This window comes from Bos taurus, chromosome 13 (genome assembly GCF_002263795.3).
Source record: "Bos taurus isolate L1 Dominette 01449 registration number 42190680 breed Hereford chromosome 13, ARS-UCD2.0, whole genome shotgun sequence".
In the NCBI taxonomy this organism is placed as follows: domain Eukaryota; kingdom Metazoa; phylum Chordata; class Mammalia; order Artiodactyla; family Bovidae; genus Bos; species Bos taurus.
In genome coordinates, this window is record NC_037340.1 from 46306692 (window position 1) to 46330886 (window position 24195).

Below are 24195 nucleotides of genomic sequence, written 5' to 3' on the forward strand. Positions count from 1 at the left end.
AATAAAAAGCTAACAAAAAACTATTTATGCCTTCATAGCAGACTCACCACAAATTTCAACTTCCTCCTAATATTAAGCAAAAGTACTATACACTCGTTTAAGGCAGGTAATTTATTTTGTTTATTCCAAATACCCCAAAGCAGAGATGCACACAATCACCTCAAAATATTACTTCATAGTAGTATTCCGCCAGAGATAAACTAATTTCCAAATAATTAAATCCTTGCCATTTTAAATGATGATTTGTAAAACAGCAAAATATGACAAATGTCTCTATTCTGCCTTTGGACCTTCACTTTTTTATCATACTTTGCAAACTAAAGAAGAGATGAACTAAAACGTAACTACAACTCACAATGTAAGTTCCATTGCTTTATACCCATTTGTTAGCTTCTCGGAATTCAGAATCTCCTCATCAAGCCACATTAACAATAAAAAATGTACTTTCCCACAAAAAAGACCACACCTACCAACACATGCTGTGTCAGCCACAGTAAGCAGCATAGGTAGCATCCAGGTGCCTCTGCCCTGGAGCCACTTAACATCGACAATACTTGTCTTAAATTTTAGGTTCCTCTCTTCCCATCGCACTACGTGCAGACCCACACACTCATGAAGGCCCGAGAGCCACACATACCTTGCTGGTGGAGGCCTTGTAGGTGGTCTTCAGTTTCTGAGAAAGCTGGCTGGTGCTGTGACTGGCTGCAGAGACACAGAACCAACCGTCAAGAAATCACACAAGCAAGAATGTCAGAGCTGGGACGGGGAGATGGCTCAAGGACACGGAGGACAATGCAAGCCCGGGGTGTGCCCACACCAGCAGAAACATGGGCTTCCTGGAGCCTCCTCGTCCTTCCACACCCGGATCCAAGGGATGCTACTCAAGCTTGCTGACCATGCAGAGGAAGCGAGTCTGCACTGGAGTCAGACTTTCTCCCTGCAGTCGCCTGCAGGAAGCCAGCCTCACCTTTCGTCTTGAGTTGGCCCTTACTCAGTTCTGCTCCATCGATCGCTTGTCCTTCAGCTGCTAAGCGCTCATTAAGAGTCTCGACTTCTCTACGCACTGAAAAGTAAAATGTGCTTTTCAGGTATATTCACCAGTTCCAAAACTGAGTACATAAAAATGTTGCATGTTAGAATTGTCTAAACAAGCACGTGAATGATATACCAGTAAACAAGAGGATGGCCACAGAGTTCCAAAAAACTCAAAGACATTCCAAAAACACAAAGTCCACCACTCATGCCACCCCAGAAAGACACTGTGCTACTGACCCCCAAACGGGGCTCCTGGATTTCAACAGAGTTCGTGTCCTTTGTACTTTATTCTGTGCACTTAAAAACACTGTTCTGGTCCTGTCTGAAACTCAATAGAATACTTACAGTCTCGCCTGAAATCATTAGGGGAAATGTACAATAACAAAACCTGACTATCGTTACTGTTGTCTGCACCAGAGTGTCAAGTGAAGGCTACACATCTCAAAGACTAAAAGTTGAAGGGAAAAAAAGAAAAAATTTAACAGTGAGGAGTTCCCTGGCGGTCCAGTGGTTAGGACTCTGGGCTTTCATTGCCAAGGGCCTGGGTTCATTCCCTGGTCGGTGAACTAGTCATGCAAGTCACACGGTGCGACCAAAAACAGAAAAAAAGTGAAGAGAAAAGTATTGAATCACAGTGGACGTGAAGAAGGAAGAGGAAGGCAGGAGATGGGGAAGAAGAGAAGCAGACGCAGGGTGCGGGAACGCAAGATGGGGCCTCTGTCCTCACTCTGCAGGGACCTGCAGTCACAACCCACTCCAGCAGGAGACAGACGCCCCCAACCCCCTGCCCCCAGACCCTGCCCTGAGTGTGCGGAGCTGAAGATAGTAAACAAGTGCCATCATAAGCCCCCCCAAACACGTCAAAGCAGAAAAGAAAAGGGGTACAAAGGTGAATGTGACCCAGAGATGAAACTCTCAAATATCCATATGGAGAAGTGACAGGTTATAAAAGTATTTCAAATAAGAGCAATACTCACATTCTAAGTTTTCAATATAAAGGTTTTCAAATTCTCTTTCTATTTGACCAAACAGTTCCAGAAGAGTACTGCGAACCGAGGAAGGCAGCTTAGAATCCTGCAGAGAAAAAAGGTTGTGCTGAAAGTGAACGAGTAAGTGAATGAGGAGCTCTGACACCGAGCACTAGTACACTTTTTCCAAAGGGAATTACATATTTTGTTTCTTCTACGTAAACACTCAAAAGAACTTCAAGTTTCAAATTCCTACAGCTGAAACTAAAACCAAATTGTGTAAATGGTTTCCCAGGATGGCACAGGTTTTGAGGCCAAGCAGGTCTTCAAACACGTAACTCCCTTTACAAGGAAAGAAACAAGCCTATTTAAAATCTCCGAGTTTGTGGGAGATGAAGCTAAGAACAGCCCTTATGCTCCAGCATGTGGCATCACAAGTCAATCTTAGTAAGTGGTACCTCACAATCCTCACATCCACTGTGCTCCAAGCAGAGTAAACTGGACACTTCCTGTAACTCTGCTGCTGCTAAGTCACTTCAGTTGTGTCCGACTCTGTGCAACCCCATAGACGGCAGCCGACCAGGCTCCCCCGTCCCTGGGATTCTCCAGGCAAGAACACTGGAGTGGGTTGCCATTTCCTTCTCCAGTGCATGAAAGTGAAAAGTGAAAAGTGAAAGTGAAGTCACTCAGTCGTGTCCAACTCTTAGCGACCCCATGGACTGCAGCCTACTAGGCTCCTCCATCCATGGGATTTTCCAGGCAAGAGTACTGGAGTGGGGTGCCACTGCCTTCTCCATTCCTATAACTCTACTCAGCACTTAAAGATTGCTCCAAGGAAGAAAAGTGAATTCAGCTGTAAGAGTGAAAGGTGAATCAGCTGAATGAAAACACCAGCGTGGAAGGTCCCAGGCCTCTGCAGGGGCTTCACTATGAAGCTACGACTCAGTGAAACTTCTAGAAGTCTGCATTTTTACGGCTGGCATGGAAGAGGCAGGCCCCTTTCCTGGCCTGGGTCAGTGCTTCCAGTGCAGACATGGGTTTCCCACTCCATAACTAGCACCGCTGCCTCCTTGCTTCTGATTCAAGAATCCAATTCCCATAAAGGCTGCCCGACAGTTAAGCCTGTAATCCCGTCCAGAGTATCGCCTGTGGCTCCACTCGGAGCCTGAGGCCCGCCACACATACCATGCCAGGTGCCCACATCCAACGCCATAACCGCCGTTGCTGCCGCAGGACCGGGCCAAGCGCCCCCACCAGCCCAGGGAGCTGCCCGTCTGCCCACAGGAACCGACCCACCTGCAGGGTTCTGAATGACCCTCACAAAGGGGTACCCGAGAGGCAGCTGGCTCTACATCACAATGGGGATGGCGCGGAAGCCCTGAGAACACGGGCCCCTCACACAGAGTTACCCCCAAAGATGCCATCAGGGGCAGCAACAAAGGGTCACTGCTGGAAACTGAGATGACTAACAGTTTAAAAGTCCCTTAGACAACCTGCACTGGCCAGTGGGGGAGCTGACGGTCACATGTGACTAACCTTAAAACTAGGTCAGTCACGATTTTTAAATTCCTCTGTCCCACCAGTCACACGTGGCTCTGGGCGCCCATACAGGTAGCACAGATCTAGAACCTTCCACCACAGAAGTTTCAGTGCACAGCTCTGGTTCAAGCATTCCTTGTCAGAAGAGACGAGGACACAGACACCAGCGAGGAGGAACGTGTGAGGACACAGATTGGGTCCATATCCAGGAAGGAAGCCTCAGGAGGACCACCCTGCCCACACCTGACCTCCAGCTGCCCACCTCCAGGATGGAGAGAAAAAAGCGTCTGCCATTTAATCTCCCATCTGTTGCACTTGGCTGTGGCCATCCGAGCTCACAAGAACAGGCAAAGCCATTCTGGAGGCCCCTTCAATCTACAATTTTATTTCCAAATTAAGTTAAAATGTAACCAATTCATTATTCACCCAGTCAGTACATAAGAGGACCCTAAGTGAACATTTCCCACCCACCAGCAACAGCACCACTTTCTGAGCACACATAGCTGCATCCTGCCAGCACATGTTCCACGTCCCAGCTTCTTAGGTCAACAGCAAATGAGCCAATTTCTCAGATTTACACCATATTTCCCTGTAACACTGTGGTGGATGAATCAGTTCTAACTGCAAAGGAATGATTATCTATATCTACATAGATAGATAGACAGATATGGGGCGGGCGGGGAGGGGGGGGGGGGTGGGCAGGTCATCTTGGTTCCCTGACCAGGGATTGAACCCATGCCCCCTGTGGTGGAAACTTGGGAGTCCTAACCACTGGACCACCAGGGAATTCCCAGTATTCATACTTTTACTACCCTGTAAAGATTACACCTGCCAAAGTAGGAAACTCAAGAGACACGGGTTCGATCCCTGGGTCAGGAAGATTCCCTGGAGAAGGAAATGGGAACCCGCTCCAATATTCTTGCCTGGGAAATCCCAAGGACAGAGGAGCCTGGCGGGCTACAGTCCATGGGGTCGCAGAGTAGGACATGACTTGAGCGCACATACACACACATACACTTACGCCTATATAAACATATAGCAGATATATCTACAATTTATTTTACTATAACATATGCTTTTATTTAGACTTAAGAAACAATGTTCTTTTAAAAACCTAACGTTTTACTCATTACAGAAGAACTAGAAAAAGAAGCAAACTTATCTTTGTCAATAAAATATTAGATCACTTAATAAAGGGGGCATCGAATTATCAGAAAGACATACAATGTAATAAGCAGCAGATATACTCACACAGCAGACACAGGATAAAGCCAAGAAAAGTTAGTGAAAGATCAGATTCCAAGAACTCCTCAGAGAACAAAGATCATTATACCTGATTCTGCTCTCCTCTTGAGGCTCTGAGACAGAAGCCTAAAAGTACTCTGTCAATCTGCCTGTGCAAAGAATAAAAACTAGCCGACTATCACACCCACATTTATTACAATATGTAACACACTAACCTAGAAATTGAATTCTGCCTCTTTAGGCTGTTGCATTTGACTGTCATTTTCACTGGTCTATGGGGGGCCTGCTTGTTTTGGTAACCCACACTTTCCCTCCACTTTGGAGATCTGTATACACTGGGCTATTTTTTGAACACTGCCAACACGATTCACATCTTCACCATTCACTCACCTGTCCCTCTAACATGTCTCTGGGCAGGCCCGTCCTCTCCTGCTCTGAGCTGTTAGTTCTCCGTATGGAAAGGCTATGAGATTTGCGCTTCTGTTTTGCTTGGCGAGCAGCTGAACAACTCCCGCTTTCTGTGGGCATTACTTCTGGAAGATGAGGTCCTGGTCACTCCTGCAAGAAGCTAAACAGGAACAGGAAAAACAAGTACGGTATTTCTGATATGGCAAACTGAAATGAAGGAAAAACAGGGGATAGGGATGAAACTGCCCACTGCCAATTTCCTTATTATGTTAACGTTTACTATGTAAATTAGAACGTAATACATTCACATGTTTTAAGGTAGAGACCACAGCCTTTGTTAAACAGGTAACTTTTTTATCAAATTTCATGAACACCCTTTTAAAAAATCAACAGCAGAGAAGGGTTTAAAATAGAGAACTCTCCCTTAGCCCACTCTCTGCAGACTCCCCGACTCCCCTGGGGAACCAATTCTAACTGCATTTTCCAGCTACAGATTCCAGAGCTATGCCCTCCTAGAGAAATCCGATGCAAGCCCCAAAAGCGACTGCAGATTTTCTAGCAAGCACATTAAAAAGGTAAGGACAAATAAAATTTTAATGCTTTATTTAACCCATGTTTAAAATACTCTCATCTGAGTCAAGTAAAAAACCCAAATGAGGTCTGTCAGCATTTGTAGGCTCCAGTTTCCTTCTCACTCACAACACCGCTCACTGGGAACCGGCCACGTTCGTGGGGCTCACCTACGGTGAGCACCACCGTCATACCATCATACAGCACACAAAATCCTGCATGGCATTCCAATACCCACGTAACACATTTTCCTTTCCCCATTTTGGGCATTATTCATTTCCTGCTACCATGAACAACTCTTCTCAATACAATCACATTACTTAGTTAATATGACTCTAAGCAGTATATTTACACAGGACACACTCCTTCTTCAACTGCAAATTAATATTTTGGATATCACTTCCTTATTTTCTGCTCTCACTGCTCCCTCCTTCTCCCAGAATACCTTTGTGAATGCAAGTAATTTTAACCATATACTTATACTTCTTCCTTCTTCAACAACCGACAGTATCTGTAGGTCCTCACTGTAAAATGGCTCTCAGTGTCCCACCTTCTCTGGAGCCAGCCCACAGCCCTCCACTCCCCACTCTGCTGTGGCAGAGTGCGTGTCCTCTGGGGATCCTGAGCTTAGGGCTCTCAGCCCGCCCCCGCCAATGGACCACAGCCACCTCCTGTGGACTGCTGGCGCTGCTCCCCTGTGGATGCAGCACAGCTGTCTTAACCATGCACCTACTGCAAAGAATTCTGGCCCTTTCCAGTTTCTTACTATTACAAATAAAGCTACTATGACAATAACATAGGTTTTTGCTGAAACTCCAATACTTTGGCCACCTGATGAGAAGAGCTGACTCGCTTAAAAAAGACCCTGATGCTGGGAAAGATTGAGGGCAGGAGGAGAAGGGGATGACAGAGGATGAGATGGTCGGACAGCATCACCGACTCAATAGACATGAGTTTGGGTAAACTCCAGGAGTTGGTGATGGACAGGGAGGCCTGGCGTGCTGCGGTTCATGGGGTCGCAAAAAGTCATACACGACTGAGTGACTGAACTGAACTGAAGTTTCTACTTCTTCTGACTCCTGTATGTTTACAGGAAAAAAGAAACTAACAAGTTTTTTAAAATGTTTGAGATAATAATTCACACACAGTCCACTCTGCCAAAACTTCTAAATTTTGATCAAGTCCTAACTCATCCATTATTTTTAAGACTCATACTTTTAGAGTCATGTCTAAGAACTTTCCACCAATCCTAAATTCCCAAATTTTTATGTTTTCTTCTTAAAATTTTAGCTTTATCAGTTACATTTAAATTTACAAGCTATTCTGGGACCGTTTTTTTAATAAAGTGTGAAGTTTAGATCAAGGTTTTTGGGGTTTTTTTTTTTCTGGTGGTATCCTGTTATTCTAGCACCATATGCTAAAGACAATCTATCCTACACCAAATTGAGCAAGTTTGGCATCTTGCTCAAAAATCAATTGGCTATATTTCTATGGGATTATTTCTTGGTTCTCTATTTTGTTCCACTGTTCTGTGTTATCTTGAAATCATACATCTTGTGATTTCTACCACATCTTTTTCACAATGTTTTAGCCATCCTACTTCCTTTGCCTTTCCACAGAAATTTAGAATAATCTCATCCGTATCTGCAAAACTCCTGATGGAACTTTGATAAGAACTGCGTTTAATCTGTTGACTAATCTGGACAGAACTAGCTTGTCTATTATGTAGAGACTTCCAATCTATGGACACAGAGGATCTGTTTCAGATCATCTTTGATTTCCTTCCTCAGCTTGTAGTTTTCGCATAAAAGTTCTACATATACAAATAACCCTGAAGATTATATTTTTGTGCAATTTTAAATTGCTGGTATACAAAAATACAACTGATTTGTGTGTAATAAGCTTGTATCCTATGCTCTTGTTGAACTCATTTACCAGTTCAAGATTTTTCTGGAGATTATTTAGCATCTCCTATGTGGACTACTGTGTCATGTAAAAAAGGACAGCTTACTTCTTCCTTTCTGATCTGCATGCCTTTATTTCCTTTTCTTATCTTACTGACTTGGCTAGAAATTCCAATGCTATGTTGAATTAGAAGTAACAGCAAACATCCTTTCTTTATTTGGATCTTGAAATACTTGAAATCTTGAAAAATACTCAGTTTTCACCATTAAGTATATTAGCTGTAGGTTTTGGGTAAACACATCATTTTATCAAGTTGAAAGTCCCCCTCAACTGTTCACGTTCTGAGAGTTTCACGAGGGAGTGTCAACTGTGTCATGTTTTTTCGGGAGTCACTTAATATGAGCACATGGCTTTCTTCTAAGCCCCTAACAGGTCAATTACACTGCTGATTTTCAATATTGACCTAAACTTGCATCCATGGAGTAAATCCTACTTGGGCATGGTGCATAATTCATTGTTTGTTTTCTCATTTTGTTTCTTTTTTCTGCCTTCTTGTAGGTTGAAATACTTGAACATTTTTTGGAATTTCTTTCTGATTTCTCTTGTTTTGGAGTTTCTTTTGCATAACTTTTCTTAGAGGCTGCTAAGTTTTCATTATCTTTTCACAGCTTATCAGTCTGCTGACCACCAACGTTCTACCAGTTCCTGGTGAGTGTTGAAGCTTTACTTCGTCCACACCCCTCTGCCCTCCCCACTGACAACATGACTGTCTTAAGTGTTTCCTCCAAACACACTGAGAACCACATCAGACAGCTGTGCTTCAACTTTCAAACCTAAGTCAGAGAAGGAATGTCTATTGAATTTACCAATTCATTTACTCTCTCCATTGTTTCTTCTTCCTTCCTGGTGTTCCTACAGCATTTCCCTTCTGTTGAACTTCCTCTATTATTTCAGGGTAGCTCTGCTGGTAACAAATCATGTGAATGATGTTTTCACTTGATAGAGAATTCTGATCTGATGGTTCTTTTCCTTCAGCACTTGAAAAACATACTACTTCCTTCTGGCCTCTGCAGTCTGTGATGAGAAATCAACTACAGACAAAGGGACATTTCTCTCTCCCATTGCTTTTTCATCTTTAGTTTCAGAAGTCTGACTATGAGGCAGCTTAGCAGATTTCTTTGAATTTATCCTGCCTGGGTTTCACCATATGTTTTGAATATATAGGTTTATGGCTTGCCAAACTTGGGAAATACCTAGCCAGTGTTTCTTCAAACATATTTTCAGCCCCACTGTCTCTCTCCTCTCTTCCTGATAAGGACAGGTCTCTTGGTAAAGGCACAGGTCCCAGGGGTTCAGTTTACTTTTTTCCAGTCTATTTTCTCTCTAATGTTCAGACTGGGTAATTTTCATTGTTTTATCATCAAGTTCATGGATTCCACAAGCTCACTATTGTACTCCCCAGTTCTAAAATTTCCATTTGTTTCTTCTTTACATGCCATATTTTCTTCCTGAGATTTTCTATTTTTCATTTGCTTCAAGTGTTATTATCTCCTCACTGAAAATTTTATCACGACTGTTTTAAAATCTTGTCAAACAATTCTAATATCTGCATTGGTCCTGTGTGGCTGTTAGCTACCTTTTCTGATTCAAGTTGACATCTTCCCCCTCGGTGTGAGAAGCCTCAGGATGCTGGGTGTTGTTATCAGACATGAGACCTGATCTAAGTCTTCCAGCAGGCCTCTTCTGATACTGACCCAGCCAGCAAACAAGGGTATGGCCTTGTTTCTGCCAGGTGGATATAGAAAGTGGGGATGGAAGCAAGTGCGCCCCATTCCGCCTCCTCTGACCCAGGAGGAAGTCCCCCTGCCGATGCTGGGTGAAGCTCTCTTGGCCTCTATTCACACTGCTGAGCTGAGCCTAGGGCGCCTTGTCACTGTGCGGTTCCAAGCTTCATCACCACAGGTGGCGGTAAAATTCCTGAACTTTTGCTAGGTTTCTTCTGAGGCAATTCCAACAGGAAAGAAGAGTGTGTTCTTTGTTACCGCACAACAGAGATGAGAACCCGGCTTCTCACCAGGCCTCTCTGATCCCACCCGGCACAGTGTGGTCCCCACAAGGCTTGTCAGGGGTCAGAGACTAGATTCCCTACCCAAGCTGGGACGCTCAGCGTGAGGTGGGGCCACAATGTTTTCTAAGCATGTCCTGTCTGGCAGGCTGTCCCTTTCCTGGTCTTCTGGTCAAAGGCCAGCTTTCTCGGGGCTTGCTGAGCCCTTTGGCATTGCTGGGTTGTGGCTGCTCAAGGCCCAAGGCTAGGATGTATGGGGCAAAAGGAAAACCCAGGGAACTTAGCCCTGAGTCAGTTCTCAGGTCCCCATACCCCTACAGTTTTCTTTCTTCTCTCCACTTTTCAGTCTCATGTTTGTTTTTTTGTTTGTTTATTTGTTTTGTATTTAATGTCCACTGTTTTTAGCTGTACTTAGTGGGAGCAACAGGAAAAGTATACATCTACTGTAAAGCCAGAGATCTTTTGACTCCCCAGTTGAACATGTGTAGGCCTTGTACAAAAAATAACAAAAAAGTAAGTACATTCAAGACAGTCAATTAGTTCTTTGTGTTTAGGTTTTAAAATTTGAAATTCACTAATTTATTAAAATTATCACTTTTTGCAGAGATCAGTCCTGGGTGTTCTTTGGAAGGAGTGATGCTAAAGCTGAAACTCCAGTACTTTGGCCACCTCATGCGAAGAGCTGACTCATTGGAAAAGACTCTGATGCTGGGAGGGATTGGGGGCAGGGGGAGAAGGGGACGACAGAGGATGAGATGGCTGGATGGCATCACTGACTCGATGGACGTGAGTTTGAGTGAACTCCGGGAGATGGTGATGGACAGGGAGGCCTGGCGTGCTGCAATTCATGAGGTCGCAAAGAGTCGGACGTGACTGAGCGACTGAACTGAACTGAACTAATATAGACAAAATTTAACTCTCAAATGTTTTTTAAAAAGGACACTTAATAAGATAACTTTTTATCTCCAAAATTCTCATTAAAATATATATATATCTTCCATTTTCCTTGCTTTTTTGTATACTCTATCTGTCAAAGCCAGCCACAAGGCCAATCCCCATTCAAGCAGAGGGCAGAGGCTTCACCTACCAACAGGACAATAAGAATCTGTGTTATCCATCACACCTTACTTCACTCACATGAGTTTGAGAGTCATACAAACCTAAGTCCCCACCAACTCCTCAAAGGGCTGGCTCTCTTCCATCATGAAGCTTCAGCTTGAATGTCACTTCCCGTAACAGCCTCCCTTGAAGACCACTAGCCACAGCACTGCATAACTCTCGCCATGCTTGTATTTACATCCTATTTATGATTTGCCCACTAAATATGTGTTTCCCCCACTACACAATCAACACAGTGAGGACTGGGACACAGTAAACTGGGGCCACTACTGTATTTGTACCGTATTTGTTAGGCCTGACATAAACACATCCTCAAATATCTGATGGGTGGATGAGCACTACATCTACCACTGACAGACTGTGTAACCCTGGTCAGGTTACTTAACCACCTTCTGAAGGCTTAACTCTGTATCTTTAAAGCAGGGATAATAATAGCACTACTTCATTAAGTCACTCACCAGTATTCCTCTCATCTGGATGGGCTGAGCATTGGAAATGCGGTAGTGAACAAAACAGACTTGGTTCCTACCTTCTCAGAATGCTTAAGAATTGAGTTGGAAGACAGATATTATACACACAATCTCATAACTTATTACAGAAGTTATAAATTGTGACGAGTGCTACAAAAGACATGTGCAAATATTATGAGACCAGCTATTAGCTAAACAGTTACAAAGATCATTCTGAGAGGCCAGCATCCAAATTGAGACTGAAGAATTCCTAAGAGTTAACCACATGGAAAACAGAAAAGGGAGGAGATATTTCAAGGACAGGAATAGCATGGGAAAATGCCCAGATATTAAAAAACAAATACTACATCTGTAATACAGCAAACAATGGACAGAACAGTGGAAGGTAAGTGGAGTGACAGGCTTAGAATCTAATCTTTTGTTTACAGTTTATCCTAAAATAAAAGGAAAGTCACTTAAAACTTTTTACGCAAATAAACAACAGTAGACTGGCTGCTATGTGAAAAATACACTAAAAAGTAAGACGACCATGAATGAGAAGCCAATTAGGCAGTTACTGAAACAGTCGAGGTAATAGATTATAACAGTTAAGATTAGAGGAGGATGAATGGATTGGGGTGGGCAGGGGGAAGAAGAGAGAGGTAACAAGGAGAGCCCCTTTCTGAGGCAGCAGGTAGGTGAAACAGAGGTCAGATTACCAAGATGAGAGAGCAGATATGGAGAAATCAGGACCTAATACTGAATGTATTGTTTTTGCAATGCCTTTGAATGTCAAAATACAAGGAGGCAGGGTGTACAGGTTTAGAGATGAAGAGAGAACTACAGAACGTGTATAAAACTGGGAGAAGTCTACACTGAAGTAAAGACAGGTTCTTTGACCCCATCATGCCTCTAAGTCCAATACCTTACCATTTTTAACTGCTCTTCTGCACAAGAGGGGGGAAAAGTGTATTACTGGTAGATACAGGTGGCTCAGACGGTAAAGCGTCTGCCTGCAATGCGGAAGACCTGGGTTCGATCCCTGGGTCCGGAAGATCCCCTGGAGAAGGAAATGGCAACCCACTCCAGCACTCTTGCCTGGAAAATCCCATGGACGGAGGAGCCTGATAGGCTACAGTCCATGGGGTCACAAAGAGTCAGACACGACTGAGCAACTTCACTATTACACTATTATAGGCAACACAGAATAAAACTGTCTCTCACAAAAAATTATTTTTGATGGAAAATGACGGAACAAATCTTTTTCATGAAATTTAGATCTGAAAAATTTGAGCTATAGAAATTAGAGACAGTTGAGACAAAAGTATAAAGAAAAACAATGGCAGAATCTGTGGTTGGCAGAATTTTACATACACACAAAAAAGATACTGATATTTAATTTAAAGTATTTGAACATAAATTCTTTAAGCAACTCAGATGATCCCACTGAAGAGTATTTCAATAACTTTTTAATAGAAGCATTTAGAAACTATTTAACTGCCGTATACAAAAGTTGTCCAAGAAATCAAAGTGACTTAAAGGAATCTTAACCAGAAATTATATTCTTCACTTTAAAAACTAAAGGTCCCAGGTGGAAGAGGCAAAAATGAGCCTTCTGGGGTGCTGCAAATGTTCCCTATCTTGACCTGGTTTATGCTTATACAAAGATGTATATATAGGTAAAAATCCACAGAGCTGCACATTTACAACTAGCACACTGTATGAATTTACTGTATGTTTTACTCAATAAAAAACAACTCCCAGGCTAAAAAAAAATAGGAAGGTATATATAATTCTCTTTTCAGCAAGTACACATGTTAAATGACTAACTTCATAAAGCATCTCAGTTATTAAGATTTTCAACACAGAAATTTATCCCAGCCACCTCACAGTTCATGTTATGTTTTTTAAAGGAACAAACATATCAAAACCCTGTTTCACAAAGCTCAAGAAAAAACGTGACAATCTCTAAATATTTCAATCAAGCAAGTAAAATAGCAGAAAGCTTCTCTTTCCTTTCTTAAGAATGTCATCAGTAGAAATACTCTGGTAAACGTAAACTGGGAAGTTAATGCATTCCGAAGGTTCTACAAATTGCTTACACAAAGTGTGAAAATTGCAGTATTAACCTTCCTTCCACCTCAATGATAGTCTCCCTTAAGGATCACATAACCAGCTTGTTCAGCGTCTGAATCTTCAGTAGAAATAAGCAGTCTTTTTCACTACTAACTTGTAAGATTCTCACCCCGGCCTGTCCCTGAGCCTTGAACCCCTTCCTCAACCCCATGAACCACCTGGTACTACTCTGGGCTTTGCCTGCTTTTGTTGGTCACCTCACCAAATAGTCAATGTACTGGTCATCTTTTCCCACTCATCAATTTCTACACAAATACACACATTTCAAATAATTACAAATATGAAAGAGGCTTTGGTCCTTCAAAGAGGTTTTAGCTCTTGTTTAGTCACTAAGTCGTATCCGACTCTGCGACCCAACGACTGTAGTCCGCCAGGCTCCTCTGTCCATGGGATTTCCCAGGCAAGAATACTGGAGTGGGTTCCCATTTCCTTCTCCAGGGAATCTTCCTGACCCAGGGATCAAACCTGTGTCTCCTGCATTGGCAGGTGGGTTCTTTACCATCTGAGCCACCAGAAAAGCTTCATGACAGGGCACATGACCACATTAAACAGAAGGTTTAATGAATAAAAGGTCCCACGGTTTTTTTAAACACATCCAAAAAAGTATAAATAGTTCCCTCCAAGAATCCAACCTCCCTATCCTATTGGTCAAGTACATCAATTTAATATGAACTCTCCTGCGCAACTGGTTTGCCCTTGCATGCCACATGCCTACTATACCCTACAAACAAAACAATACTCACAATTTCAAACTCAGTGGCGTTTTTAAACAGTTTTGGCCAAAGAAAAATACTGACTAAATAGTAAATGTCATGAACGTTAATAACATGCAAAAAAAAAAAAAAAGGTTAAAAGCTATACTCTACATGTGGCATTTAATAATACAAAACGTAGCTGAAAAGCCGATAGAGTTTTTCATAGCCCTTCACTGTAAAAGTACCCTTACTCAATTCCGGAAGACAAACGACAAACTCAGCTGCTGAGTGACATCAACCAAAGGCAGCTCCGCAGTCCAGCCTCGGTAAACTGGCTAAAGGTTCGTCCACCCAGTCGAAGGCACGCTCACCAATTCTGGACCTGATGCTGGACTGGGGGCATTTCTAACCGGAAAACCACCAACGCTACTTAAAGACCTCTATTAAAAGAATGAGCTCGCATCAAGGATGAACTTCTTAACTGTCTAGTCGTCGTATGAGAAGAAGCAGCACTTGGGAACTCAGAGCGCCGTCGGTACTCCCGGGGGAAGGGGCTGACGGCGTCAGCTCGCAACCAAGGCACAGCAGGTGCGCGCAGCTGCCCGGTCCTGGGGAGGAAGGAAACGCGCCGGGGCCTCCGTGCGAGCACCCGGAAGGACGCGAGGCTGGACACGGCCCGCCGCTCCAGCCCAAGGTCGCGGCGCCCCTTGCGCGGTTCCACACCCCCAGTGGTACTGGGGACCCCGGGCTCCGACACGCTCGAGGGTGGGAGGTTCCCGGAGGCGGCGAAGGACCCGCCTCCCCAGCCGCTCTGGGCGAGGGGCGCGCGTTCCAACTCCGTCCAGACCCAGCCGGGCTTGGGGTCGGAGAGAGGCACGGAATCAGGGCCCAGGTCCGGGTGCGCGGGGCCCCCCAGGACAACCCGGCCCAGCGAAGGCCGCCGCCGCACAGCCTGCGGCTGCGGTCCCGGGCTGAAGATGGCGGGCCAGCACTCACCTGTCACGCCGCCTCCGAGCCCACCGCTGCGCAGTGCCACCCCGGCAGTGAGCTGCCGCCCGTGTCTTCCCAGCCACGCGGGGCACGGGACGGACGCGCCCGCACAGGACCCCGAGTCCCGCCTAGACGCGGCCCCAAGACCCGGCAGCCCAACGCCCCACACTTCCGGCGCCGGAAGTCCCCGCCCCGCCTCCGCCCCACGCCGGAAATCCCTCTCGCCATCCTCCACGCGCAGGCCCGACGGGAAGTCCCGCCTTCGCCCCGCGGCTGGCACCGCCGGAAGTCCAGTCCATCGCAGGAAGTCCCACCCGCTACTCGCGGGGGCGGGGATCCTCTAGTGGGTCGCCGCGGCCTTCAAGTGGGTCGCGGCGGCGGCAAATACACAGCTGGGCCCCGGGACCACCCGACCCTCGCCCTGCGGTGTCGGCGCCCATCTGAAGTCCTCGCAGAGGACCGAAGGGCGGCGGGCGCCCGTGGCGCGGGGGCGCTGAGAACCTGCGGGTACTCACGGCGGCCGGGGCCCAAGGGCGTCCCGGGCGGGCGCAGGTCGGCGTCCATCTGGACCCGGGTCGGGTCTCTGGAGCCGCCGGCCCCAGTCGGAACCGCCTCGTGTGCCAGGAACCGCTTCCCGGGCGTCGCTTTCCGGGGCGGCGCGGGCGAGACGGCTGCGCTTGGATCCCGGCGGATCTGCGGAGGGTGACTCACCCCCTGCAGCCTCCGGTGTGAAGTGTGTGTTCGCCATTGGCTGCGGAGACGAAACAAAGGCAGCGTCTCGCCGCGAAAGGTGGGACCTGATGGCCTTCTTGTCCTTGTACAGGTTGGAAAAATTACAGGGTGCGCAGGCAGCCTCTGCTCTAGGAACAACCAGCTGGGCGTTTAAAGTCCTAAAGCAAAGACGAAATCAGACGCGTGGGAGCATTTTTTTTTTTAATACAGATTAAAGCTCATCATTCGAATTGGAGAAGCATTAGTACGATTGTTTCACAAGAAACAAACTCGACGTATTTGGGGATTCGAATAGCCACAAAGTTTGTGCAATAAAACCCGAGGTTACTTCAATATTCAGTATAATAAAAGTTTATTGCTAGAATCAATTATATAAGGTGAACTTAGGGTTTCAAGTTTGGTGGTTGTAGCTACTATTCAACTAGCAATTTTGTTAGGGACGTAATATGCACAAGGCATTCTGCAGGGCGAGGGAGCAGGTAGAATGCCGAGTGAACCACAGTATCAGCTCCCAATTGATTCAGGTGCTAACATGTAGTTTTATTTTGCAGCACATCATCAACAGTTTGGGTGAAACTTAGGATGTTGTTATAATTGAGGTAATCTTTTCTCTGCTATATTTAGAATTCTGTAAAAGTCAACCATGACTGTAAAGAACTGTCACAAAAATAAGAGGGGAAAGGAATCAACACTTTGAGGGCTCACTGTGTGCCAGGCACATAACGTATTTGTTAACTTGTCTGATTGTCAAGCCAACCTAATAAAGTGCTGATCAAAACTGCAATGAGGTACCACCTCACACTGGTCCAAATGGCCATCATCAAAAAGTCCACTAATAGTAAATGCTGGAGAGGGTGTGGAGAAGAAGGAACCTACAGCCACTATGGAGAATAGTGTGGAGGTTCCCTGAAAAACTAAAAATACAACTACCATATGATCCAGCAATCCCACAACTGACCATATACCTGGACAAAGCTCTTAATTTCAAAAGATACATGTACCCCCAAATGTTCACAGCAGCACTATTCACAATAGCCAAGACATTAAGCAATCTGAATGTCCATCAACAAATGGAATGGGTAAGAGACGTGGTGTGTATACATACACACACACAATTGATAAAGATGTGTGTATACACTCATGCGTGCGTGTGCACAATGGCATACTACTCACTAAAAAAAAACCTTTTGCAACATGAATAGGCTTCCCTTGTAGCTCAGTCAGTAAAGAATTTGCCTGCAGTGCAGGAGACCTGGGTTCGATCCCTGGGTTGGGAAGATCCCCTGGAGAAGGAAATGGCAACCCACTCCAGTATCCTTGCCTGGAAAATCTCATGGACAGAGGAGCCTGGTGGGCTGCAGTCCATGGGGTGGCAAAGAGTCAGGCACAACTGAGCGACTAACAGTTTTTGCAACATGAATGAACCTAGAGATTGTCGCAGTGCGAAGAAAGTCAGCGAAACACATATTTGTAGGTGGGATCTAAGTTCAGTTCAGTCACTGTGTCCTACTCTGTGACCCCATGGACTGCAACATGCCAAGCTTCCCTGTTCATCACCAACTCCCTGAGGTTGCTCAAACTCATGTCCATCCTCATGTCCATGGAGTCAGCAATGCCATCCAACTATCTACAGTATGATACAAATGAACTTTAATTTACAGAACAGAAATAGACTCATACAAAAAACAAACTTAGGCCTACCAAAGAGGAAAGGTGGGATGGAAAAATTATATTGGGATTAACATATACACTACTATATATAAACAGAATCCAAGGATTTACTGTGTACCACAGGGAACTAACTTTATTCAACATCTTGTAATAACCTATACTGTTAAAGAATAATGTGTAAACTATCATTTTGCTGTACACCAGAAACTAACATAAATCGACTGAAGTACAAATTATTCTGAATTGAACTTAAAACATGCGAGCATGCTAAGTCGCTTCAGTTGTGTCCAACTCTGTGCGACCCCATGGACTGTAGCCTGCCAGGCTCCTCTGTCCACGGGATTTTCCAGGCAAAAATACTGGAGAAGGTTGCCAGGGCCTCCCTCCAGGCGATCCTCTCAACCCAGGGATTGAACCTGTGTCTCACATCACCTGCATTGGCAGGTGAGTTCTTTACCACTAGCGCCACCTGGGAAGTCCAATTAAGCGTGAGGATATTATAATTAGCTGTCAAAACTCAAAAAGCTAGTATGCAATGGAGCAAAGATTGGATTAAAATCCAGGTCCACATCAAAGCCCACGTTTTCCACAGTGCTTTCCTTTGATAGGGTTGCTGTAACAAAATGCCACAAATCAGGCTTAAACAACAGAAATGTATTGTCTCGGGTCTGGAGGCTTGAGGTTCAGGATCAAGGTGCCAGTCGGTGCTGGTTCCTGCTGAGACCTGTGACAGGGAATCTGTGCCATGTCTCTCTCGCGTGCGCGCCTTCTGGTGGTTTGCCAGCAACTCCCGACTGGCAGAGGTCGTTTTCTAACTCCTTTCCTTCACAAATAGTGACAAACCTGTCTAGTTACTTTGAAGTCGCCACACTACCCGGCGGGGACAGCTCACGCTCACCAACAGGTCTGTTTAGCTCACAGAACCGCTTCACACAAGCGCCTCCCCGCGCCTCAGACCCCGAGCGCGCGGAGACGCCTGACGTCAACGCGCGGCGAGCACAAAGCCTCGGGCGCGTCGATTGGCTAGAGCGGCCAGGGCCGAGGGCAAGACGTAAGCGGACGTTCACTCGGACCCTAGTCAGCGAGTGCCCTCCGTCAGGCCGTTCCGCCATCGAGGAGCGTCACCTCAGCTGTGTACTGAAGGCACCGAGAGCACCCGCGCGGCGGCCTGGGGAAGGTTCCGCACCCCAGAGCCGTGGGAGGAGACGCCTGGAGATCTGGAGTGGCACCACCGCGCGACCGTGACGTAGGTCGCGGGCCGGCGCACCATTGGCCGGCGGCAATGTGGCGCGCCCTGGCCCCGGCGCGGGCAATTGGCCGCGCGGCCTCGGGGGGCGGGGCTCGGATCGGAGGCGGGGCCCGTGCCTTGGGGCGGAGTCTGAAGGATACTCCCCCGGCGGTGCAGCCTACAGTGGACGGCTCGTGTCTCAGGTACGGAGGAGAGAGTCTGTGAGGTGTCGGGAGGCGGGCGGGGGTCCGGGCTCTGCGCGCTGAGGGGCGGGCCGAGCGCTTCCGGATCGCATCCCGTAGTCTAACCCAACCGTGTGGGGAAGTAGCCGGAGGCCCGGGGTCCCCGGCGCGTGGGTAGCGCGGGTGGCTGTAAGCGCGGCCCGGGGCCCGGCGCTGGGGAGGCAGTGGGGGCGTCCTCCGACTTTGGGACCCACGCCCCCAGGTTCCCGGGGCGGCGCGGAGGCTGGGCGGCGATGCCGGAGGTGAGCACGGACGACCTGGACGAGCGGCAGGTGCAGCTCATGGCGGAGATGTGCATCCTCGTCGACGAGAACGACCGGAGGATCGGGGCAGAGACCAAGAAGAACTGCCACCTGAACGAGAACATCGAGAGAGGTGCCCGCGAGGGCGGCGGGCGGCGGGCCGGGGTCCTCGGGCGCAGGGAGGGCGGGAATACCACGTCGCCCCCTCCGGCCGCCCGAGCCCTTGCGAGCCCCAGACAGAGACTCAGGGCATCGCATCTCTCTCGCCGTCAGGGCTGTTGCACCGAGCTTTCAGTGTCTTCTTGTTCAACACCGAGAACAAGCTGCTGCTGCAGCAGAGGTCTGACGCTAAGATTACCTTCCCAGGCAAGTGCTCACCCTTTGTGTGTTGTTGGCAGGTGTACGTGCTTTGATTTGATTTGTCACGTGTCTCGGCTATCTCTGGTAGCCGAGATCAGAAAATTCTAGTCAGTTGCTGAGTTTTATTTTCTTCACACGAGAAGCTTGTACGGTGGATGCAACCTAATAAAGCAGCAGTAAAGGATAAGAGCTGCTGGGTATGTATAGATGTGTCTGTGATCATTTGTGTCTTATACACAAGACCGTTTAACCGTTTGGGTTAAGAAAGCATTCATAAAAATGTACATCTGCCTGTGTCTTTCACAAAATGGTCGCTGGTAGCCCATTATAACAGATTTTAAATTCTCCAGAATCATTTTATTTTTGTTACTTTTTAAACTTAGTTTTCTTAATCTTCCTATTTTTCAGAAAAAGTTTATCTCTGTATATTTATAAACATTAACATGTTCCAGGGTGTTTTACTAATACTTGCTGTAGTCACCCATTAAGCAACCCAAGTGAGCTGGAAGAAAATGATGCTATTGGAGTAAGAAGAGCAGCACAGAGGCGGTTAAAGGCCGAACTCGGAATTCCCATGGAAGAGGTAACCCACCATACCAGCTGAAATGTATTTAGAATACATTAAAACAATTTTAGTAAAACTTTAAATTCAAGTGTAGCTCTCTGCTTTGTATCACTTGGTTATTTTCAGGCCCCAAAAAAGCCCATTAAATAAGTTAAATTTTGACTTCATAATACTTGTAGATATTTAACTCTACCACAATGGGTTGATCTATTAACCGGTATGTAGACTGTTTTATAATTGACCAAAGATGAATATTTTCTTGTAAACTACAGACCGGATTGGGTGAATTGAAATTATCCTCTTGTTCCTGGAATTGTCCCCTTTCAATAAGACCTGAATAAATAAAAGTATCTCTCTTATCTAGTTAAAATGGGAATTTTTTTTCCTGCTATAAATTAAGATGCGAGGGGGAATGTCACACTTCTAGTTTGCGTGACTCTCCTATTTTCTTTAATACACATTTTTCAATAAATCTTCTATTTTGGGTCCTTTGGGAAAAATTTCAGACTTGAAACTATTTAATACTATTTCAAGTATACATGTTTTCCTGGGTTGGGAAGATCCCCTGGAGAAGGGATAGGCTACACACTCCAGTATTCTTGGGCTTCCCTGGTCGCTCAGCTCTTAAAGAATCTGCTTGCAATGAGGGAGACCTGGGTTCAATCTCTGGGTTGAGAAGATCCCTTGGAGAAGGGAACAGCTAACCACTCCAGTATTCTGATCTGGAGAATTCAGTGGATTGTATAGTAGTCCATGGGGTCGCAAAGAGTTGGACAGGACTGAGAGACTTTCACTTTCACAGTATATATACTTTATGTATTCCGTGTAGTAATAGGAAATTGATGTTTCAAAAATTATCATTCTAAAACTAGTTCTGTGTTCAAGGTATTACTGAAATGTAGTAGGTTGATTTAGATTATTTTTTTGTTGATGTTTTGGAGGTTTTTCTTTTTTTTTTACCCTAGGTTCCTCCAGAGGAAATTAATTATCTAACACGAATTCACTACAAGGCTCAATCTGATAGTATCTGGGGAGAACATGAAATTGACTACATTTTGTTGGTAAAGAAGAATGTGACCTTGAATCCAGACCCCAATGAGATTAAAAGCTATTGCTACGTAACAAAGGAAGAATTAGAAGAACTTATAGGAAAGGCGGCCCATGGTGAAATTAAGATAACCCCATGGTTTCAAATTATTGCAGATACTTTTCTCTTTAAGTGGTGGGATAACTTAAATCGTTTGAATCTGTTTGTTGACCATGAGAAAATACACAGGATGTAAAAGTGGAGATGAATGGTTACTAAAGTACTGAAGAATTTCTATAGTCAGTAAACTTAAAATGAACTTTAAAAAAATCTGGTTCCCCACTGGAACTATCCTTGGAAATACTGATACTTTACAACCAGAATTTGTATAGAAAAGAATTCTTGATTTTATGTCATACACCCCATATATATGTGCAATTTGTAAAAAAAAATTTGAGAGATTATACAAAGAGCAAAATAAACTTAACCTGTCTAAACAGATGGTTATGACACATTTAAACAAACACGTGGTGTTCATTTTTTATATATTGTGATAAACATTTTCAGAAGACTTGTATACACTTTACTCTCTTCCAGGTGCTTGACATATCTTTTAACTTTTATCATGGTCCAGAAAAATGTGCAATGGAAGCTATTTGCTTATCTACTTCAAAACATTGCAGTTTAACTTTCCATGTTAAGAGATAAAATATAGTAGAGCAGTTCAAGGAATTAAATGACATGATTTTTGTCATTGAAAGTTAATTTTGTGGTTTAATCATTCTGGAAGTATTTTTGATACTTAAAAGTCTAACATTGATTTTGGTAGGGACTTTGGCTAGGTGAAGTTATTTAAATAGTCCATGCCAATTAGTAAAGTCTGGTTTTCAGAATTACTAGGAACACAGACTATTTGTAAAATGGAACTTGGGTCAGTTGAGTCATACTCAACAACAGGCTCTTTTAACTGGCACTGCAGTTTAGGCTGGATAATTCTTTTTGAAGGTTCATCCTTTGCCTTGTATGGCAGCATCCTTAGGTTCTACCCAAAAAATGCCTTTAGCACCCCTCCCCCCATGGCAGCCCCAGTGACACCATATGCTCAATGTCTTCTGGAGGACTTGTCTGCAGTCAGGCCATGTCGTAGGAAAATTAACAAAAACAGGTTAATATTCATGTTAAATAGATTTGGGTTATGGAATATGTATGATTATTTGAACTGTACCTTGACTAATAGTACTTTTTTAAACTCTTGCCATGGATTTTTCACATTTGAGACCTTAAGACTGCTTTATTATCCTTGAATGCTATTAATTTCAGGCAAAACTGGCAAATGTTAACTTTACCTAACAATAAAAATAAAGATAAATTACCACATTTTGATACTGTTTATTTGTTACAACTTCAATACAGTAATAGGTGAAAAGTCCTGTGGTAGCTTAAGCATGGTAAATGCATTCACAATGCGTTTATATTATTTCTAGTTCTTTAGCTTACAAAAAACTTGGTAACTACAATGGCTACTGCTTGCTGTGTGGGCAGTGGTATCTTATATTTAGATTCTGGACAAAGCACTGACAACAGGTACAGAACAAGGTACCATCTATTAAACTTTATTGATATTCCTATTTTGTTCATGCATTGTTTTTTCTGTCTCCATCTTCCTGTATCTTCTTCAACAGCTTTAAAGCAGCTGTTTTATAGTCTTTGTCTAGTAAGTCTGCCATCTGGTCTTCCTGAAGGATGGTTTCCTAGTTTTTTTCCTTTAATGGACCACATTTTCCACACTATTTTTGTACGGGAATTCTTAGTTGTGGGTATCTGTGCCTTCTGAGGTCTTCAGGTCTCAGTTCTTTTTCCAAATGTGTTTCTTTTTTGTCAACATGTTGACTTACTAAATTCCTGAGCGGGCAGTGCTTTTTGAAGTCATAATTCTTAAATCTCTAGCTCTCAAAAGGGTAAAAAAGGAAAAAATGTAGGGGAAAAAGAAATAAGCACTGGCCCTTCAAATTCCGCTGGCAGGTATCCATCTGTTTACAGGTATCCATCAGAAGCAGCAACTGCCAATCAAAAATCCCAGTATTTGGAGGACAAGGCCCTTTAAGGGCTCAATCTGATGCCAACAGGCAGCTCCAGAAACACTGGCACAGTGACCAACTTGGGGTTGGGAGTGGGAAGACAGGCTGATGCTGAGCTACAGGGGCTAAAACTGACCCAAACTGGTTTACCACCAAGGCCTCCCCGCCACGGGAAGAGGCCAGCCTTTAAACTCCTTGAGTCCCAAAGAGTCAGCAGAGTTTCTGCCAGAGGAAAATTCTGAGATGGGAATATCAGACCGCCTGACCTGCCTTGAGAAATCTGTATGTAGGTCAGGAAGCAACATTTGGGACATGGAACAACAGACTGGTTGCAAATAGGTAAAGGAGTATGTCATGGCTGTATATTGTCACCCTGCTTATTTAACTTATATGCAGAGTACATCTTGAGAAACATGGCTGGAAGAAGCACAAGCTGGATTCAAGATTGCTGGGATGGTGTTGGAGAAGACTCTTGAGAGTCCCTTAAAAAAAAAAAAAAAAGACTGCTGGGAGAAATACCAATAACAGATATGCAGATGACACCACCCTTGTGGAAGAAAGTGAAGAAGAACTAAAGAGTCTCTTGATGAAGGTGAAAGAGGAAAGTGAAAAAGTTGACTTAAAACTCAACATTCAGAAAACTTAAGATCATGGCATCTGGTCCCATCACTTCATGGCAAATAGATGGGGAAAACAGTGGCTAACTATTTTGGGGGGCTCCAAAAGCACTGCAGATGGTGACTGCAGCCATGAAATTAAGACGCTTACTCCTTGGAAGGAAAGTTATGACCAACCTAGACAGCATATTAAAAAGTTGAGACATTACTTTGTCAACACAGGCCTGTCTAGTCAAGGCTATGGTTTTTCCAGTGGTCGTGTATGGACGTGAGAGTTGGACTATAAAGAAAGCTGAGCGCAGAAGAATT

The 24195-nt window shown here is 44.8% G+C and overlaps 2 protein-coding genes and 1 long non-coding RNA gene across 11 annotated transcripts in view; 2 read left to right on the forward strand and 1 right to left on the reverse strand.

The window, feature by feature from the left end:
• WDR37 (WD repeat domain 37) overlaps window positions 1-15819 on the reverse strand; it is a 33106-nt gene extending 17287 nt beyond the window's left edge. For 4 of the 9 annotated variants that reach the window (XM_005214461.5, XM_059892650.1, XM_005214459.5 and 1 more), the window contains exons 1-5: window positions 15131-15315; window positions 5178-5355; window positions 2013-2109; window positions 968-1063; window positions 638-702 (exon numbers count right to left, since the gene is read on the reverse strand). In XM_005214461.5, coding sequence (XP_005214518.1) covers window positions 638-702; window positions 968-1063; window positions 2013-2109; window positions 5178-5315 — 396 coding nt within the window. In that variant the 5' untranslated portion in view covers window positions 5316-5355; window positions 15131-15315. Of the gene's footprint in view, window positions 1-637; window positions 703-967; window positions 1064-2012; window positions 2110-3188; window positions 4125-5177; window positions 5356-15130; window positions 15316-15639 lie in introns of those variants that run through there. The other 5 variants (XM_025000673.2, XM_005214460.5, NM_001205968.2 and 2 more) reach the window with 4 other exon arrangements.
• LOC132346915 (uncharacterized) lies at window positions 5290-8956 on the forward strand. Its single transcript, XR_009496914.1, has 3 exons — window positions 5290-5378; window positions 5683-5770; window positions 8339-8956. It is a non-coding gene; the product is annotated as an uncharacterized lncRNA (long non-coding RNA).
• Window positions 15820-18583: 2764 nt separating the features above from the next.
• IDI1 (isopentenyl-diphosphate delta isomerase 1) lies at window positions 18584-21711 on the forward strand. Its single transcript, NM_001075659.1, has 5 exons — window positions 18584-18958; window positions 19200-19372; window positions 19513-19605; window positions 20052-20182; window positions 21130-21711. Exons 1-5 carry the CDS (start codon window positions 18810-18812, stop codon window positions 21445-21447), a joined length of 864 nt encoding a protein of 287 aa, NP_001069127.1. The 5' UTR covers window positions 18584-18809; the 3' UTR covers window positions 21448-21711.
• Window positions 21712-24195: the final 2484 nt, after the last annotated feature.

Coding starts and splice junctions, on each gene's coding strand:
- IDI1 (NM_001075659.1), top strand. CDS start 18,810: ATGTGGCGCGCCCTGGCCCCGGCGCGGGCAATTGGCCGCGCGGCCTCG. Junction 19,373..19,512: donor GAACGAGAACATCGAGAGAG/GTGCCCGCGAGG, acceptor TCTCGCCGTCAG/GGCTGTTGCACCGAGCTTTC. Junction 20,183..21,129: donor TCGGAATTCCCATGGAAGAG/GTAACCCACCAT, acceptor TTTTTACCCTAG/GTTCCTCCAGAGGAAATTAA.